The 19841-nt window shown below is 36.3% G+C and overlaps 1 protein-coding gene and 1 long non-coding RNA gene across 4 annotated transcripts; one reads left to right on the forward strand and one right to left on the reverse strand.

Moving 5' to 3' along the window:
• Positions 1 to 4106: 4106 nt before the first annotated feature.
• Positions 4107 to 6850, reverse strand: LOC148780486 (uncharacterized). 2 transcript variants are annotated; one of them, XR_016041401.1, is made up of 2 exons: positions 6237 to 6850; positions 4107 to 4408 (listed from the first exon to the last, which is right to left on the reverse strand). It is a non-coding gene; the product is annotated as an uncharacterized LOC148780486 (long non-coding RNA). The 2 variants fall into 2 exon arrangements; XR_016041400.1 differs by having other exon boundaries at positions 6232 to 6850.
• A 3395-nt stretch (positions 6851 to 10245) lies between these two features.
• GBSS1 (UDP-Glycosyltransferase superfamily protein) lies at positions 10246 to 17669 on the forward strand. Of its 2 annotated transcripts, XM_088847839.1 has the most exons (15): positions 10246 to 10327; positions 10627 to 10766; positions 12167 to 12546; positions 12671 to 12751; positions 12867 to 12965; positions 13081 to 13170; positions 14762 to 14825; positions 14925 to 15025; positions 15146 to 15255; positions 15371 to 15614; positions 15719 to 15895; positions 16153 to 16344; positions 16753 to 16839; positions 16942 to 17070; positions 17204 to 17669. In XM_088847839.1, the coding sequence occupies exons 3-15, from the start codon at positions 12199 to 12201 to the stop codon at positions 17318 to 17320; spliced, it is 1839 nt and encodes a 612-aa protein (XP_088703965.1). In that variant the 5' UTR covers positions 10246 to 10327; positions 10627 to 10766; positions 12167 to 12198; the 3' UTR covers positions 17321 to 17669. The 2 variants fall into 2 exon arrangements, with proteins under 2 accessions (XP_088703965.1, XP_006837847.1); XM_006837784.4 differs by lacking the exon at positions 10627 to 10766.
• The last annotated feature ends 2172 nt before the right edge of the window (positions 17670 to 19841 follow it).

Below are 19841 nucleotides of genomic sequence, written 5' to 3' on the forward strand. Positions count from 1 at the left end.
CAATTGTGACATGACTAGCCTAGATTCCATTTTAAATTTTAGATAATACCTAAAGGTTCAAAAATTCAATTATGTTTAAGAACATGGCTGTCTGTTAGTCAAATCAATATGTTGCCAACTTTGTATGGGCAATGACCTCAATGAAGAATTGTGTCAAATGATTTATGTTCACACTGCTGTGATGTAAGAAAATTAAAAGGTAAGGCAACAATCTACTTTATGTAATTCTTGCATAAGACTAATTTTCATAAATATATGTTTTAGCTCTAGAGAGAGAGTCTACAATGATATTTAATATTTTTCAATAAAAATATGGCATAACATTATCACAAAATATGAGTCCACAAAATCAAGATCATGAAATTTTCCCACTTAAAGAAATCAAATGATATGATAATTACGCAAGGCAATGACAATTATGATGCAAATAAAATATCTGCAAATATCTCTAAATTATAAACTAAGCATGCAAAATAAATATATAAATCAACATCAAAATTTAGAGGGAGAATTAACAAAGACCCTTTGAGGCCGAGTCTGTGTTTTAGACAAAACGCAATGGTTTCTCTGTAACCAAGCTTTAGCGGACTTGTGGAAAAAATAGGAAAAAAAAAAAGAAGAAGTGAAATTCACTAAGATTTCAGTGAATTTAACTATGATATTCACAATAGGGAATTTGATCACACTTGAGCAGATGAAATTGGGTTGAGAGATGAAGGGGCTTCTTAGGCTTCTTAGAGTAACAAGAAAAACTTGTTGCAGTCTCAAAAGTTTAGGAAAATAGAGAGAAAGCGTGGGACGGATAAAGCCTGGTGTAATTGAAAAAGATTTTAAGAAAAGCTTGTTGTAATCTCAAAATTTTGGGAAGCCTATGCTTTTGTATAGAGAAGGTTAGAGGTTAGAACCTTAAACCCTAATTCCATGTCTTAAGAAATTGTAGTTGTTGGGAATAGGACGATGTAGGGTTATTGAGATAGTGGACACGGTCTCTCTCTCTAAAAGGCAGCTGTGAAAGGGGGTGTATGAGGAGGACCCCTGCTTCTTCTATTTCAGTTTCTCTCTCTTCATGTATTATGAATTGCGGACTCTGGAAGTGAACAGACCTAGGTGAAGACACTGTTGCCGACTCAAACAACAAGCAAAAAATGGGGTAAAAGGTTCTCTCTCTTGATTCCAGACGAACTCAACCACAAATGGAGAAATGCCAGGAATCCACGTATTGACGTGTGCCGCAATAAAAAAAAACAGACAATGATTTTAAACAATAAATTTGTTTCTCTCTCTCTCTCTCTCTCTCTCTCTCTCTCTCTAGATTCTAAAGAAACCAGATGAAGGAGGAGTATATGTTAACGATAAAATAAAAATTAAAAAAGTATAAACCCACGGTGCAAAGATTTGGAGGAGTTGCAGGTTTAGAGAGAGAAAGTTAAGCGTGGGAAGGGAATTTGCAGCAAGAATGAAAAAAATAAAAATAAAAATAAAAAGCATGTTGACAATGTCCTTGCGATTTGATTCTCACAATCTTTGCATAATTAGGTCACAAAGTTAGATAAAAATATATATAATAATCGATGAGCACGAATTAAACATGAAGGGATCAAAAAATAAATAATAGAACCTAAGACCTGTAGGTTATGAGCCCACCACGATTCCACAACCTGCTGTGATACCAAAGTTGGCTTATGACGGAAGATATAGAACCTAACACTGTCAGAATTACTAGCAGTGTCGTGAGACTGAGGATCGTAGAGGTCAAGGTTTTTCAAAATAATAAGAATTCAAATAAGTTCTCTATGCATTGCCTCCCCATGTCCATGAAAGGCCTAGTTATAGAGGGATAGAGAACTTCATTCTCTAACGTTCGGTTTTCTCCTTAAAACTCTGAGAAACGTGGCCCATAGTCCTGGGAGGTGGGTAGTTATCATCTACCCGTTAGATGATGACTCTTCTCTCTCAAAAAAAGGCCCTTATTTAGTGATAAACATAATATTTATGATAAAGATTAAAGAGAGAAAAATAGAATGTATGAGGGCCTCATTGCCACCCATACATACCAACATTGTAAGCACGAAGCTCAAGCGAGGAAGTAGAGGAAAATAACATAGCATTATCAAGAGTATCCCGAATATAGTAAATAATATATAAGACAGCTGCTAGGTGAGCAGAATAGGGAGCACTAAAAAACTAACTGACTAGATGAATAGCATAAGCAATGTCTTGCCGAGAAATAGTAAAATAAATCAAACTGCCGACCAATTATCGGTAAAATATAGGATCAGGAAGAAGCTCACCATAAGTAGAATGAAGTTTTACATTCAGCTCAATAGGTGTGGCAACACGTTTAGTATCATCAGCTAAACAAGCTCCAGAAAAAATATCCGTAGCATACTTGAGCTGAGAAAGCAAATAACCCCGAGGTGAATAAGCAACTTCTAAGCCCAAAAACAACCTTAAGAATCCTAAATCTTTCATCTCAAAAAGCTGACTTAGCCGTTGCTTAATTCGATGAATTGTGCCTTCATCATCCCCAAAAATAATCATATCATCCACATAGAGGAGGAGAATTGCACGTCCTTTAGCAGTAATTGATGTGAACATAGCAAGGCCACGATGGCTCCATCGAAAACTGGCAAAAAATAACAGGAGCACTAAATTTTTCTAACCAAGCACCTGAAGCATGTTTGATACCATAGAGTGCACGTCGTAAATGACAGACTCTATGATTAGGATTTGAAACCCCAGGGGGTAGCTTCATATAAACTTCCTCTGCAAGATCACCATTGAGAAATGCATTCTTTCATCAAGTTAATATAGAGGCCACTGGTGAATGGCAGCCACAAATATCATGGTGCTAACTGTAGTTATGTGGGAGACAGGAGCAAAAGTTTTAGCAAAATCAATTCCAAATTGTTGATTATAACTTTTAGCCACAAGGCGTTCTTTATAACGCTCAACGCCACCATCAGCTTTCATTTTGATTTTATAAACCCACCGACAACCAATGACATTCTTACTGTTGGGAAGAGGAACAAGGTCCCAAGCATGCATTCTATCAAGAGCAGCCAATTCTTCAGCTATGGCATGTTGTGATTCAAACTATTTTGTAGTTTCACTGTAGGTCTGTGGTTCAGAGTAAGAATGAAGGAAGTAAGAAAAGCTCTATCCTGATGTAAGAAGGTTTCATAGTCCATGAAACGAGAAGGTAAAATAGAAACATGAGTACTACCACGGACTGAAGACATTTGTATAGGAGCAATAGGTGCAGGCGCTTGATTTGGTTCATCAGCAGTAATTGAGTGTCTTACGATTGGACCATCTATGGGTGGTGACAGTGGAGACATTGAAGAACACTCATCAAAGAAAGGAACAGGAAAAGAGGTAGAAGAAGAATCAACAACAGGTGGAGTTGAATGAAAAGGAATGTGTTCAGAAAATACCACATGTCGAGACACACGAAGATTTTAGTTTCAGGATCATAATACTTATATCCCTTTTGGTGATCAGGATATCCCAGAAAACAACATTTATCTACTTTGGCTAACAATTTATCCCTTTCAGATACTAGCAATATAACTAAACAGGTACAACCGAAAAAATGTAAAACAGAGTAACTTGGGGGTTTTTTGAATAATTTCTCAAAAGATGAATAGCCAGACAAAATAGCAAAAGGTATAATGTTAATTAAATAAATTGATGTGCGAACAGCTTCAACCCATAAGGTTTTTGGAACTGGGGCTGATATGAGTAGAGCTCGCACAATTTCTAGAATGTGACGGTTTTTGCATTCCGCAACACCATTCTACTAAGGTGTATAGGGACAAGGCTTTTAATGCTGGACATTTTAATCGTAAAGAAACTTTTGAAATGTTCTATTGATGTATTCTCCACCTGAATCAAATCATAAGACTTTGATTTTTGCAGAAAACTGAGTTTCAATGTAAGAATAAAACCGAACAAAGATGTCATACAACTCATTGCGGTTATTCATAAAGAAAATCTATATGTATCTAGTATGATCATCAATAAAAATGACATAATTTCGTGACCCTCGCTTAGACATAAGTGGAGCTGGTCCCCAAACATCAGTGTGTACGAGATCAAATATAGATGTAGAAATAGAATCACTACGATTAAATGGCAATTGATGCGTTTTGGAGAGTTTATAAGACTCACAATCTTTAACCGTAGACAGAGTTTTAGAAGGGATAACATCAATAACACCATTAGAAAATAAAAACTGCAAATGAGAACTAGAAATATGAGCCAAACGTTGATGCCATAAAGATCATTTATCAACTGATGCAGCACAAGCAGAGGTTTCAGTAGGACTCTTCCCATGAAGATGGTCCAAATAGTAGAGGTCATCAACTTTATGCCCAGTCCCAATCAGCGTCCCTAACTTCCAATCCTGCACATAACATCCAAAGGAAAGGAAAATCAAATTACAATTGGATCGGGTAATTTGACCAACAGAGAGTAAATTCATAGTGATGGATGGAACACGATAAATACCAGAGACATTTAATTTACCAGATGGATCAGAGGTTGTGTAGTAATAAAGCTAACCTTAGAAACTTTCATACTTATCAGAACATCTTTTATAGTCAACACGAATAGATTCATTGGCCGTCATATGATGGGGGGCACCAGAGTCTATTAACCAGCAAGCTGAAGTGGTTTTACTTGAAAAAGCATAACCAAATATGTTTTACACTTGGGTTTGTGATAGCAATGACTGAAGATGTGACATTGTAAGAGTAACTGATGATGACGTATCACCAATAGCTTGTTGATCTAAAATTCATCTCTCTAAAAGTTGACTTGACTCTGCAACAGCCGCAACAAGTTTCTTCTTCATCTTTGGGCATGTGAATTTCATATGTCCAAGTTCCTTATAATAACTGCATTTATAAAATAACATAGGACATATCCTTGCGAGGTACATAATAAGAACTATGTTTAGGGTCTTTGTGTTTCATATTTCGAGTTGCAGCAAAAAATGATTCTCACATTGAAACAATGCTAAGAGACTTGATTTTAATCTCTTCTGCAATCAACTCAGAAAGTGCTTGAGTGAGAGTAAGAAGAGTGGATCTGTGCGATATGGCATTCCTGACACTCTCAAATTCAGGCCAAAGTGCCATCAGGAATTCAATGAATCTGAAATCATTGCATGATTTTTTGACAATTTTTATACTTGGTCCATCAGTAATTTCAGGTTCCATAAGGGCCAGAGCATCTCAAAGTGCCTTTATGGCATAATAAAAGTCCTGAATGGCCTAATCACCTTGGTGAAGTGAATGAAGTTTTTGAACTAACTGATATTTTCTTGCCCAGTTAGCTTGATGATAAATTTCTTCTAAAAAAACCCATGCCTCTCAAGCATTCTGAAAATTACTCAAATTGACTCCAATATTGCTCTCCACAGACCCCATCAACTAAACTAAAATCCTAACATTATTGACTCCCCATTCAACTAGTTTTTCTGGATCATATGGTTTATTTTCAATTCCATCAATATATGCTAAGAGTCATTTTCCATGGATCACATTTCTCATAAAGAAGGCCCAAAAAGTATAATTATTTCCATTAAATTTAACAGGCACAAGCTAAAAAGATTCGGATTTTTCCATTGGGACGAGCAAAAGAATTGCCACCTACAGTTGCAATACCAAAAGGACACAATAGGCCACAGAGTACGGATATGGAAGAGGAGAAAAGTGGGTATTAGTTTACATAGGCTTAGAGCGGGGTATCCTGGACAACAACTATTTTATAACAAGATTTTGCTATTGGAAAGCTCAAGGCTGAAATTTTGGTGGGTCGAAATTGAACTTCAAAGTTTTGACGAAATTTTTTCTTCAGAGTGTGACTAAAGTCGTGTGAGGTGCATTGCTTTTGACAAATAAGGTGGGCTTAGTACTTTTAAAGGAGGAGGAGGTGACTTTGGCCACGTGAATGCACACACCAAAAAAAGAAAAGGTTAAACCGACAACGAGCCAAAAAACGGGCCCCTTTACTTTAGTGAGAGAAAAAGGAAGAAACGACCCAAAATATCAGAGAGAAAAAGACGGACTAAACAGACTTAATAGAAGCAAACAACTAACCAAAAGTTTAACAGAGACAACGTCCGAGAGAGAGCGAAGATCTCCGGCAACACAACCCACAAGCACCAACGATCCAGAAAAAATAGAGTCAAAGGTACAAGAGCAAAGACAGCGAAGAACTAACCTCACCGGAAAAATTTCGACACCCTGATTATCAAGAACTAAGCTTGCACCTCGCCGGAAAATTGTTGGCACCCCAAGACAGCAAGAAAATCGCCAGGAAATAGTCGGCAACATGCCGGATCCTGATAATACGACCAGAAACTTGCCGGAAAACTGTCAGCAACCTGCCGAATTCTTACAAGACAACCAAAAACTCACCGGAAAATTATCGGCAACCTACTGGAAACCTGTCGGCCCTTATAGCCAGAAATTTTCCAATTGAGCAAGATCATATTGACGGACCGAAGCCTCTCTAATACCATGTGAGAGAAAAACTTCTGCATATTTCAGTATATAATCATGGGAAAATACCCCGTATTTATACAATATTTCACAAGCTACATAGCCTGTCTAATAATACAAAATATGAGGAAAATATACGAGAGAATGAAAGACATGATAGCTTTTACGATATCAAATGAAAAAAAAAACATAATATTATACACTCCCGGTACTTTTGCCATTTATATGGAGCCAATTTGTAAAAAGACTAAACTCCATGTACTCTGGCAATTGGCTATCGAAAAAATAAAAAACGAAAAGAATTCTTAGATTCATTTTCAGTTTCAGCCAAATGTGTCCTTAACTTCAGGATTGGGCAAATCAGTACTTGAAAAGTGGGCGGCGCCCGAGTTGAAGGTCCAACTCGGGGATCTTAAAAAAAAATTATAAAAATTCCAATAAATAAGAAATATATTTATAACATATTTATTTATCATTTTGACAAACATTGGGAAGATTTTTGGCGGTGAATTCTTATTTCTACATTTTTTTTCATCTTTTAGAAAATTTTGAAAAAGGCAAGCTTTTTATGTTTTTTTATAGTATAAAAGTTCTATCTTTCTCCTTATCCAACCGTCCATTTTGAATGGAGGGTTAAGATTGTCCCAATCACAATGTCATGTCTCTACACTATTTTATTTATAATTTTTTTTTATAAATTATTTTGATACCAAATTTTGGACGTTCATTCTTCTATTATACTCACACTAGCAAAAAATATAAAAAATATATATAATAAAATAAAATAACCAAAATACCCTTGAAAGGTTTAAGGGGTATTTTGATAATTATATTTTATCAAAAAATTATTTGTAATTTTTTTTATAGGTGCTCTCCCAATGAGAAGATGGCATGTATCAATTTTCATATTCATACAATTTACGTAAAAAAACAAAAAAAAAATTCTTTGAGACGTCGGATCTAAGATCAAACAATGAGTGACTCCTTTGATCAAAATTGGGCAGTCGGACGATAGGAAGATGATAGAACTTCTATCCCATAAGAGAAGCATAGAAATTTTTTCCATTTGAAAATACCTCCAATCACAAACTCATTTTTTAAAATCTATTTTTTCACTATTCTTTTAAGTACAATTTTTTTCACTATTCTTTTAAGTACAATTAGTTGTGTTTTGTTCAAGTTTACTTTAAATATAATTTTTCAAGCGTGGCGCATGGGCAGAGTAATCGGCCCTGAGTCGACTTTTCGATTATTCGGGATTTCGGGCAGCGACCTTGTGATTCAAAACCAAATACTGATCGTGTATACTCCCTCGGCCCAATGGAGATGCTTGAGTGGCTTTTTTTATTTTTTAATGAAATTTTGGCATATATGTGAGATGATTATTTCATTGAAGAATTGTTTCATGCATGCATCATCGATCGACCGCATTTCTAAAAACAATTATATTTTTTTTTGAGAAAGGTTCCAACAGTTAGTTTTTATTGTTCTTCTGAACTGTATAGGTAGAAATGTGACCCAGCAAAGAATTTTCCTATTTTTAGTTTTCAAATTTTTTTTTTTCATATTCATGATCTCCATGTTAAAGATTATACATACTCCAAAATTAACATCAAATTATATTTAAAAATATATTTATTCTTAAGCCCGTATTTCTACAATATGCGTGCTGGCCACATGCTAACTGTGTCCTATCTCATTTTGTATTTTTAACACGGGTGCAGTTAGCATACGGGATGCATAGAGATAAGGTGCACCTTCAAATTTTATGATGGTATATAATTTTGTTGTAAAATGTTTTTAGGATTATCTCAAAATATATTTTTATATCTAATTATAAAATTTTAAATTTCAAAAATAATTAAAATCTGATAGATCTATAAACATATGAAAATCTTGAAAATGATCTGTATATATAATATATTGTAAAATACAATATTTTTTATACTTAAAATCTTTTTATTTTTCATAGTTATACTTAACGTCGAGACAATCAATCAAACAATTTTTCAACATTAAAAATACCTTTTCGGATGGATTTTTTAGGACATCGGTAGTTCTACCTTATAAAACTTTTTCCTTTTAATACTTGGATTTCACGCTTCAAAATTTGAAAAGCCTACGTTCAATCCTCAGATGCTATTCTTTTCATAACATAGAAGAATTTAAATTTTTTTTTTTTTTTTCTCTTAAATTTGACGTATAGGTTGAAGAGGTTACGTGATTATGTTCCTCAAAAGTATTTCTTGATTGGATTTAACCAAGGGAGCAAATAAACAGTATGCTCCTGCAAGAGCACAAATCTTCGTGCTTTCACCAAAATCTTACCACGTTACTGTCGCCAAACCGTATGTGGGAATTCCTGAGAACGGACAAAAATCTTTGAAATTTAAAAGTACGGCGGGTTTTGACAACTGTCGCCAGTCACCAGCTCATTTACCCTAAAAAGGCCATATTTGCTCTTTCAATATTCAATGCCCAGACGTTTCAAAATTTCAAAAATATTGAAAACTAGGAAAAAGAGTTTTGTGGGGTCACGGGATGCATTTCTACGTAGATTTCCGTGGCCGTATATGATGGAGTTTTTATAGGGCCTAGGTTTTATGAAAGCAAAATGAAACCTCACCTAAAATCATCGTCCAAAAAGCACTTTCTGCACGGAAATCTCCATGATGGCTACAAAATCAATTGCTAACACGAAAACTTGAACCAAAAAAAAAAAAGTAGAAATCTTGCAGATTTATGAAAATTTATTTTTTAAGGCGAAATGAACTGTCTATAGATAATTTATTACAATATACACTATATTTAAAACTTAAAATCCTAATTTTTTCACAAGATGTACAAGATGAGATGATCGATGTAAAGGTTTTTCAAGACTTGAATTATAATGAGTTATGAGGTGAGGCTTTACTTGTTTTGATAAAGCTCCGCCCAATCAAACCATTTTCCTTTAGAAAATGGTAGCCTCATAAAATTTTAAATTGATAGTGATAAAACTATGTAAAAAATATTTTATTTTTATTTTCTTATTTATCAAAGGAATCAACCCACTCACGCCCGGTAGAAATTTATCTCTAAAAGGGATTTTAGATTATTGTGGTAATTATTAATATAAAATTTTTTTCTTTTTGAAAATTAATTTCATATTCTTTGAATATTCTTTTCAACCATCCATTTTGAGATATAGTTGGAAACATCATTTTTTGATATAGATGTGGTAAGTCGGGTGTGTCACTTATCAAATCCATCTCTAAAAATAGTTATTAAAGGAATGACTTAGGTGAGTCTGCGGACTCATAGAAACTTTTTAAAATACGAAAATACAGGTTCAGAGATGAAAAGAAACGATTCAGAAATCAATATCGAAGTCTTTTCTTATTCAAAATTCAAAAAAAAAAAAAAAGCGCATCCTCTTTTAGCCCTTCGCCCATGAATAACACACCTGAGGCACAGAGGAGCCATAACGAAAAAAATCATCGCAATAAAAACGCTGCGTGTTATGACGTGGCACATCTAGCGGCACCTACTGGCCCTTCCCTACGATACTGGCCCCACAGAAGCTCGAGGATCCCGCATATTCGGTCATTGAACGGCGGGCCCCGCCTCCTCTCGCTGTTGAGAGGCGGTTCGTAGGCTGTGCCCATCGGACCATTATTCTATCGCCGCGTGTGACCATCACGTGGCAGTGCCTCTTCTCACTACAAATGGGACGCTCCATTCCTGAGACTGTATCACTGCACTTACCCGAGGGAGAGCTCAAGTGTGAGAAACGCAGCTCTCTCTCTCCCTCTCAAAACTGAGAACAAGAAAAGGTAGGGAATTTAGGGTTTCTTTTGAAACCCTTGGCTTCTAACAATCCGCGACTTCAATCTGTAGTTTCTTTGTTAATTATGTCCATTTCTTTTGCTCAGTAGATTGCTATGATCAAGTTGGATTATTTGGAGTAATGCAGAGAGATCTTGCAAGTTTTAAATTTGCTTGGAACCATGGATCTTTCAATGAGTTTATGGCTGAAACAATGAGTTAATGGCTCAGTTTCAGCTTGAAATGGTGTTTATAGCTGACTACTGAAAAGATTGTTTGCTTCATATATCCAATCTTCTGCTTGTAGATAACTCATGGGCGATTCATTAGTGACTGAGGGAAATGACAAGTTCTCGTTTTGCTCATTTCTAAGTTTCAGCTTGAAATGGTGTTTATAGCTGACTACTGAAAAGATTAGTCACTTCATATATCCAATCTTCCGCTATGGTAGAGTACTCATGGCCGATTCGTTAGTGACAGAGGGAATGATAAGTTCTCGTTTTGCTTTTTCTAAGCTTATAATTTTGTTCATGATTATTTCTCTCTATTTTTGTCTTTCTTACCTTTGTTGAAATGATCGTGTTTTACAATTTCCTAATTTTCATTATGAGTATCTGGTGATTCCAAATTAGGCTTCTCTTTCATAGAGATTAGGTTAACTTTATCTTTGTGATCAGTTTATGTGCTAGTATTATGGTGTCAGTAGACCCCTCCAAAATTACGGAATGGTTTGAACGCTAATAGCTATCAAGATTTCCATTGAGTTCTTACAATAACTAGAGTTGGATTGTCATCTGAACCGTTCTAGTGATTTTCGATCTTGTAAAACATGTGACCATCTATGATGCAAGCCACTCATCTGACAAGTCAAAGTAAAGTTGACAACTGAATGCATTATGAATGTTCTCCTGCTTTTGAACTTTCTTTTTCCTTCTCTTTTATTGTTATATTGTAACTCTCCCTTTGGTTTTTTGTTTTTTATTATTTAATCTCTAAATTATTCAGGCAAATATTTGCTTTCTTTTCAGTCTGAAAGTATGATCCCAACTTGATATGTAATTTGATTCTCTGGGGAATTTAAATACATTCTTGAAATTTTTCCTGAGCCTTGTTGTAGAACTTCTGGAGTCATTAAGCGCTGCTTGATGTGTTCTTTAATTGTTTTGTTTGGTGAACACAACTTTTGTGGCTGAATTGAGGATTAAGTTATCCAGTTGCATTGTAGTGAAACAACAATTTCTAATTTTCAACCTAATGAGCAAGAATCTAGTTATTGCAAAAATATTAGTACTGTGGAAACAAACAAAATGGCCAAATTTCAGGATATCAGCCAACTCTCAGCCTAATTCGTTGAAAAACTTGAATGTTATATTGTATTTCGAGTGACAATTTTATGAGATGTATACCTCTAGAAAGAAGAGGAAAGAGAGAATGTGGAAACATTTAATTCATAAGTGGGCAGTAATCGACTGAAAATCACTCTGGATTTTGGCCTATTTTGACACATGGATACTTGGTTTCCTCTGAGGGCTAGTCCAATCGCTAATAGTCTTCTAGACTGCTTGGAACCTGATGTTTCTTTTGATTCCATCTACAGGAAAGTCACTAGTACTTGTTAGCTTGCTACAGCATTTAGGTCTAGAAAACTGAATATTGCCTTAAATTAATCAATAAATGTCTATGTTAGTAGCGGTGGTGATGCTTAGTAACATAAAAGGCCACAAGAAGTCTGTATCTGAGTGCAAATTTAGGATTTGTTTCAAATTATATGTCTATTTAAAAGTTGGACAATGTGTATATACTCTTTGCAATTTAATATTGCAATTTAATATTGTTTAAGTTTGCAGGTTAGGTTTGCTGATTCTACAAGTGTCCAGCAATGGCTACTCTGACTGCAGCGCACATCAACTCTGGAGTGACCTGCAACTCTGATTCATTCCCATACCCCAAGATTGGAACCAACAAGAGCTTACTTTCAAGTAAACAACAGTCCTCATATTTTGGGTTGAGATCTGTGAATAGAATTGATCTGCTATACTTAAGAACCCATTCAAAAGCGACATGCAAGCAAGTGAGGAGGGTGTCTAAACAAGAGTATGGAAGAAGAAAGGGGGTCATCATATGTGGACAAGGAATGAATGTGGTCATTATTGCTGCAGAGATGGGTCCATGGAGCAAAACAGGAGGGCTTGGGGATGTTACTGGAGGATTGGCCCCTGCCTTAGCAGTAAGCATCACATTAACTTTGCTTGTCTTTTACATTTAATTTTTGTGCATAATTGTGGTTGTCAATTGGTGATCTATGTTTTTCTTTCTACTTGTTGAACTTGTCTAAGCTAGCTTTCTTGCAGGCAAATGGTCACCGTGTTATGGCAATTGCTCCACGCTATGATCAGTACAAAGATTCTTGGGATACAAATGTCTCGGTCACGGTATATACTGGCCACTGGAAGCTATCATTAGAAAGTTCATATGTTTGTGCGTGTGTATTAAATTGACATGCAAGTTTGCAATGGTGCAGCTAATATTCTCATATTAATGCTGCAGCTTAAAATTGGGGACCAAACGTTCACAATTCGTTACTTCCACTGCTATAAGCGAGGTGTAGATCGCGTGTTTGTTGATCACCCCATTTTTCTTGAGAAGGCTAGTTTTCTTTTGTCCTCCAAATTTATTCTTGAAATCTTGTTATTTCAAATTCTTTTAATTTGGAATGATTGATCAAAACACACAACGCTGTTCTATTTTCAAAAACAATCAGGTGTGGGGAAAAACTGGGGGGAAGTTGTATGGTCCCCAAGCTGGAACAGATTATCAAAACAACCAACTACGATTCAGCTTACTATGCCTGGTAAGTAGCTTTTTTGTAATTACTACAGTGTGTTACATTTGAGTACCTGTTGAGGCCAAGAACTTTATTAGTTTTTTAAGAAATGTGTTTTGAATCTTGAATTTCTTCTGTTAAATATTTATAATGTTGTAACATAGAAAAATTAGATTTTAGATACATGCTTATGTTTGTGATTTTCATGTGATTGTTCTTCAGAAGTCTCTTTTTTGTGACAGTTCTCTTGGAAGTTCATTTAGGGTCTCTTTAAGTTTCTATGAAATATCAAATGACTTGAAGAAGCACAAAGAAATCTATGAAACATGAGCATTTATGTGATTTACCTCAAATTTCAGTGACTTAAACTAAAGAGAAGTAGAAGCTCAACGAGATAAAGGACTTTTCAGGTGGATGTGATCTATATATTTACTGGTCCAACGTCAATTATAAGAGTAGACAATGATTCCCTTTATCTTTCATATTAGCCAATTCAATTGGCCAAATTACACATGCATTCATGCAACACACACGCAAAGTGTACAATTGGGCTTGGTTGTGCTTCTGTATATGTGTATGCATGGTTATAACTCAACTAACTAATTAAGCTTGGTATCCCTAGTTTCGCCTAAGTTTATCATTATTGAATATGTCACCTCTACTTCACCTGGCGGTGAGTGCATTAGAGATGATTTTACTGGCTCAAACCTGACCTTGATCATCTTTATGTATCACCTCTGAAATTGCTATATATTGGAAAGTTGCAGTAAAAATCCTACCATAATCTGGATCAAGATATTCTTCTTTTCCATATTTTTGTAAATCATTAGGAAGTCCATTCTGAACATGCATCTGCTCTTACATAAGATGATCATATTGTGCTAATGGTGCCATGATGTGATATGCGCACGTGTTCTCATCAATCAAGAAACTACAATGTCTGTTGTGAAGGAACATATGTCAAGGAGTTGTGTCAGATTTGAGAGTTAGATAGTTGCCATCTATCTTCGTACAGATTTATGACATTTCTTTGAAGTTATTAACAAAGTGTGGGGTATGCTATGAACCTGTGGGGTATATTTTTGAAGATTAATCACTTGGAGTTCATCTGGAATCAACTCACTGCTACCCTGAGTTCTCCTGGAATAAAGGAACTTGGCATGAAATATGACTGTAAAGATGTGTTACCAATTTGTTATGACTATGAGTGAGATGCACAGGGAACGTATTCTCGATGGCTGGCCTTACTGGAATAGACGTTGATGTTCCTTTAGTTGATTTTCAAGTCAGAATTATGCTTGTGTCCTGGTTTTGAACTGGTAGTGAGGATCTGATGTCTGTCGATCACATTCAAACATAACTTTCACAGTGCAGTCGCACTTTTGATCTTTGCAAACTTGAATTTCCTTCCTTCTATTCTTTTCAGATGACAATAAATGTTTTATGCAGCATTGCATGTGGTATCTGACTTCGCTGCTTTCTATCATCATCATCAGCATCACTAGCAATACTCTCTGGTCTTGAGAATTTTATTATCTGCTTTTTTTTCTAATCCCCCCTCCCTCCTAAACTCATAAACATTTCTTGGAATAAGGACTGAAAGTATTTTTACTTGCAGGCTGCTCTGGAAGCCCCAAGGGTTCTGAACCTCAACAACAGTAAATACTTCTCTGGGCCTTATGGTACTCTCTCTCTCTCTCTTTCTCTCTCTCTCTCACTCTCTCTCATGGTATGTGAAACAACATGACTCGATCCTTGTTTCCATGCCTTTTTGTGATCAGGGGAAGATCTTGTGTTTGTCGCTAATGATTGGCACACTGCACTAGTTCCGTGCTACTTGAAAGCGAATTACCAATCGAAAGGAATATACAAAAATGCGAGAGTATGCACTCTCTTCTTGTATTTCTTTTTGTTTTCCTGGGAATTCTCCCACTATCCTTTTCATATACTCAGGATAGCCTTTCTGCTAAAATTGGGTTCGGTGATGACACATTGACAACAGGTCGTATTCTGCATACACAACATAGCTTACCAAGGCAGATTCGCTTTTTCAGATTTCTCACTCCTTGGCCTACCAGATCAATTCAAGAGCTCTTTTGATTTCATGGATGGGTAAAGCACTTCCAGTAACCTTTTATTTTGTTTTCCTTGAGAAGCCTTTCCTGAAGAAGGATATCAACTTTTTCTCTCCATTTTCTCATTCCTCTGAAACTGAATTCTTTTGCAGGTATGATAAGCCCTTGAAAGGAAGGAAGATAAATTGGATGAAAGCAGGCATTCTAGAAGCCGATAGGGTCGTGACTGTCAGCCCAAACTATGCAGCTGAGGTGGTCTCCGGCAAAGCCAAAGGAGTAGAGCTTGATCCCATTCTTCGAAAGACTGGCATTACTGGAATTGTTAATGGAATGGATGTCCAAGAGTGGAATCCTGCGACTGACAAATACATTGATGTCAAATATACCATAGAAACAGTAAGACCTATGTATGAGTTTCTTTTGGTATAACAAGACAGGAACTATCAATCAAATAAAATATTTAAAAGGATTTGGTTTTCATGTGCTTGGGATTCTTGCAGGTCTTGGAAGCTAAGGCTTTCCTAAAGGAAGCATTGCAAGCTGAAGTGGGATTGCCTGTGGATCGTACTGTGCCACTTATAGGATTCATTGGGCGTCTGGAAGAGCAGAAAGGTTCTGATATTCTTGCAGCTGCTGTTCCTGGATTTATTGAAGAGAACGTTCAACTTGTTGTTCTGGTGAGGTTTTCTTCTTTCTTGTTTCTGGAGCAAAATTTGTTATCTTTAGATTTATTGGGCCTAGGAAAATTTTCATTTTATGAATTTTCTTGGGAAATTTATGGATAACGAATGGAAAACCATAAATGATATAATAAGAAGGAAAAAAGAGAGAAGTAATTTTAAACTGACCATCTATAAGTTCTGTTTTTTGAAAAAGAAGTGCCAGGAAATATAAGTAATCAGGCAATAAAATCTTATGGGAACTTGTTACTCAGGGCACAGGCAAGAAAGCTATGGAACAACAGCTTGGTGAATTGGAGGTTAAGTATCCAGACAAGGCCAGAGGAGTGGCTAAGTTCAATGTTCCACTTGCCCATATGATAACAGCTGGAGCTGATTTCATGTTGGTTCCTAGTAGATTTGAGCCTTGTGGTCTTATTCAGCTCCATGCCATGCGATATGGAACGGTGTGTATTCAAACTTTTACACAGTATTAGAGCCCCAAAACGTTGCCATTAATTTTTCTCTCATAAATTTTCAAGTTCTATATTTTCTTCTTTGTCGAATAGGAGTACTTCAAGCTAGTGCCCTCTGAAAGAAAATAACCCACCATGTCTGGATCAAATACTGATCACATTATTCCAAGTGTTTGATGTTGTCAGCCCTTTTTCATTAGAATTGTCTGCCAGTTTGTAAGATTGTAGTTCCTGATATTGGTGTTATTTATCTCACTTGGAAGGAAGCTTAAGTGTTTGATGTTGTCAGCCCTTTTCATTAGAATCGTCTGCCACTTTCTAAGATTGTAGTTCTTGATATTGATGTTGTTTATCACACTTGGAAGAAGCTTAAGGAAAGCATGAATGGATGTGGTGCAGGTTTCTATCGTGGCCTCAACTGGAGGGTTGGTGGACACTGTAAAGGAAGGTTACACAGGATTTCAGATGGGAACCTTCAGCATTGATGTAAGTAGGACGTGAGATCGTGGGCCTCTTTTTCCTTGAAAACCTCTCTCTCATCGTTTTGTTTCAGATGATCTCTCTCTCATTATTTTGTTTGACCTGCAGTGCGATGAGGTAGATCCTGCAGACGTGACTGCAGTTATCACAACAGTGAAGAGGGCTCTAAAGGTGTATGGTACAGCTGCTTTCTCAGAAATGATAAGGAATTGTATGGCCCAAGATCTCTCCTGGAAGGTATTCTCTCTCTCTCTCTCTCTCTCTCTCTCTCTCTCTATATATATATATATATATATATATATGTGCGTGTGTCAGAGCAAAATGTTTCTGCGTTCCTTTGTTTCATCGACATATATTGTGTTTGCAACAGGAACCTGCAAAGAAGTGGGAGGGAGTTTTGCTGAGCCTAGAAGTTGCAGGGAGCGAACCCGGCATTGATGGGGAAGAGATATCTCCTTCAGCAAAGGAGAACGTTGCCACTCCTTAAATTCTACTCTCTCCTTCCTATTTTCCCTATCTTCATTTCTAACATGCTTAACAACTGACGTCCTCTTCGGCTCCGTGTATTCCTGATGCGTTTCTAACCCATGTTTCCCCAAGTCGTTGCCTTCTGGTTAAGTTATGATGATAGTAAGAAAGGCTTGCCTTGGATCATCTTCCATGGCATCATGCATGTACTTATACATGGGAGGCTGCACGTTATAGGATATGTACAATAAATAAATGGCAGCAGTTTAACCTTTCTTCTGAATGGAAGCAAGCAAATGTTCTGTAACCAGGCATGGAATGCTTGGAAATGTGTACGTTCAATGACTTCCCTCATATTTGTTTTCCCATTTTCTTGTGTCGCAAGAGAGGTAGAAAGAGATGAACACATTTCACAAACTAATCTAATCAAATGCCCTGAACATTGAACATTTAATTTGGAATGAATACCAACATTTTAAAACCATGGGAGATGTGAGAATTCAGCTTCGGTCAGCATCCGCCAATTATGTTCGACCCTCTTTTATCATCAAATCTTTATCTTTTCATCCGTATTTGTACATTTGTTGGTATCTTATGGTCGTCAGTTCTAATCTCTATTTGGTGTTGGGCCTGTTGAGCTCACCCATTCAAGCGCTCTCCTAGAATTGCCGGAAGCACGAGCGAAATTCAGATATGGGATAAAATTACACCTGATTTGTGTGCATGTGTGTCAATGGAAGTAAAACAAGCATAATAAATCAAATAAATATTAAGATCAGATTTTTGTGGTTCACCTTTTTTTAAGTTAATCTTTTGGCTATATGGCATTTCAAGGCCTTAAAGCCAAGGATCTTTTGTTGAGTGGGGGTGAGAGAGATTGAATTTGGGTACTTGGCGAATTGGGATCTAAATTTGTATACCTCGAGTGCATGAGGCGATGAGTGTTTATGTTTTGAGATAGCAATCTCTCACAGAGGAGTGAGGGTGACTTTTGAGTCATGGTTATATTGATTAGGATGCCTCGTGATTGGTTAGGGCTGGAAAAACCAAACGAGAACAATAGAACCCAGGTATTTTTTGAATATTCACCTAGTATGAAATGGTCATGACTTATGGAACATAAGTTTATACCCTAACATGAGACCACCCCATGGGATGTACATTTATAATCGCATACGAAGTCACTCTTATGTAGTATTATCCGATTTACAGCCGCATGGGAAGCACATGCACCTTGAGAGGACCTTTGTATTAGAGTACTTACATATCCTACAAAGGTGCACTTATAAGCTACTGAGAACCCAATGGTAGACAGCTTAATTATGGTGCTTTTGATGTGACAAATTATGTCACTTACATAGACTGTAGATCATAGGTCCATTAGGTGTCATTTTGAAACGAAGTAGACCATCATTCAGGACTAGCCCAATGGAATACGTCAATACCTAGTGTTAAACCTAGAGATCTCATTTATCTTTGATCTTATGAGAAAAATTGTATTTGATTAAATATCATTCATATATTTTTGGGAATTTTTGGGAATGTTTGAGTCACCAAAATGAGCATTTTCAAATTTGGCTCCATCAAATAACCTTTAAAGACATCCCATTAGGATGCCACGTGGGTCCCAAGTGGCCATAGGGATGCCACATGGCAACCCCACGCCCCCCTTGAGGGCTAATGTGGTGATAACGTCAAAGCACCATGTGGGGACCTTATTGGTATGTTGTTATTTGTTATATTTTTGTTATATTGTTTTTTGGTGTACAATTTGAATTATAATTTCATAGAGTTTTTAATTCATTTGGTTACATTGTATTTTCACTCACACGTGTCTAGCTTTGGCTTTTGTGAAGCCAAAGAATTTTTTAGAAATATTTGAATTTAAAAAATCTTATCCACTTGGGATTTTTAGCATGCGTGAAAATATCATGAAGATTTGTCCCATTGGGGTGATCTATGTGAAGAGTGGGTTGATTAAATCTCATTGGATGTGTCTTATAAGATATTTTATCAATTACTAAAATGAACATGTCCTTGTCCATGAAGAACTCTAATGATTTTATTAAAACCCATGGGCATTTCAGTAATCTTTACAATGGACTTAATTAGAATTTTTTTTATGGGACATGGACTAAAAGTTAAAAGGCTAAACTTAGGGTTTTAAGGGGTAATAAACGTATCAAATTTCATCCCTTCATCTAGGTGGTTGGATGTGGATGAGTGACTAGGATTATAGCATTTAATGTGTCATAGATGAGGAACACTAAAGGTCAAAATCATTCATAGCTAACTACTTAATATAAATATTACACAAGGTTCATCACACCCTAAGTTAAGAAAGCCCTCTTGTGAATAGAGAGAAAGAGAGAGAGAGAGAGAGATCTCCTTGGGTTCCACGCATCAAACGTAGAGTTCCCTTTTGGTGATCAAGCTTGATGATCATATTTCCCATATGGAGTTAGTCCCCCTCTCAAATTCGAATCATATCTGCAGCCATCAAGGTATTCACTTAGATCAAGTTCTATTCTTAGTATTTC

The sequence above is a fragment of the Amborella trichopoda genome, chromosome 9 (genome assembly GCF_054954075.1).
Source record: "Amborella trichopoda isolate Santa Cruz 75 chromosome 9, AtrichopodaSantaCruz75HAP2 v2.0, whole genome shotgun sequence".
Lineage (NCBI taxonomy): Eukaryota > Viridiplantae > Streptophyta > Magnoliopsida > Amborellales > Amborellaceae > Amborella > Amborella trichopoda.

Coding starts and splice junctions, on each gene's coding strand:
- GBSS1 (XM_088847839.1), top strand. CDS start 12,199: ATGGCTACTCTGACTGCAGCGCACATCAACTCTGGAGTGACCTGCAAC. Junction 16,345..16,752: donor ATGCCATGCGATATGGAACG/GTGTGTATTCAA, acceptor GATGTGGTGCAG/GTTTCTATCGTGGCCTCAAC. Junction 16,840..16,941: donor TGGGAACCTTCAGCATTGAT/GTAAGTAGGACG, acceptor TTTGACCTGCAG/TGCGATGAGGTAGATCCTGC.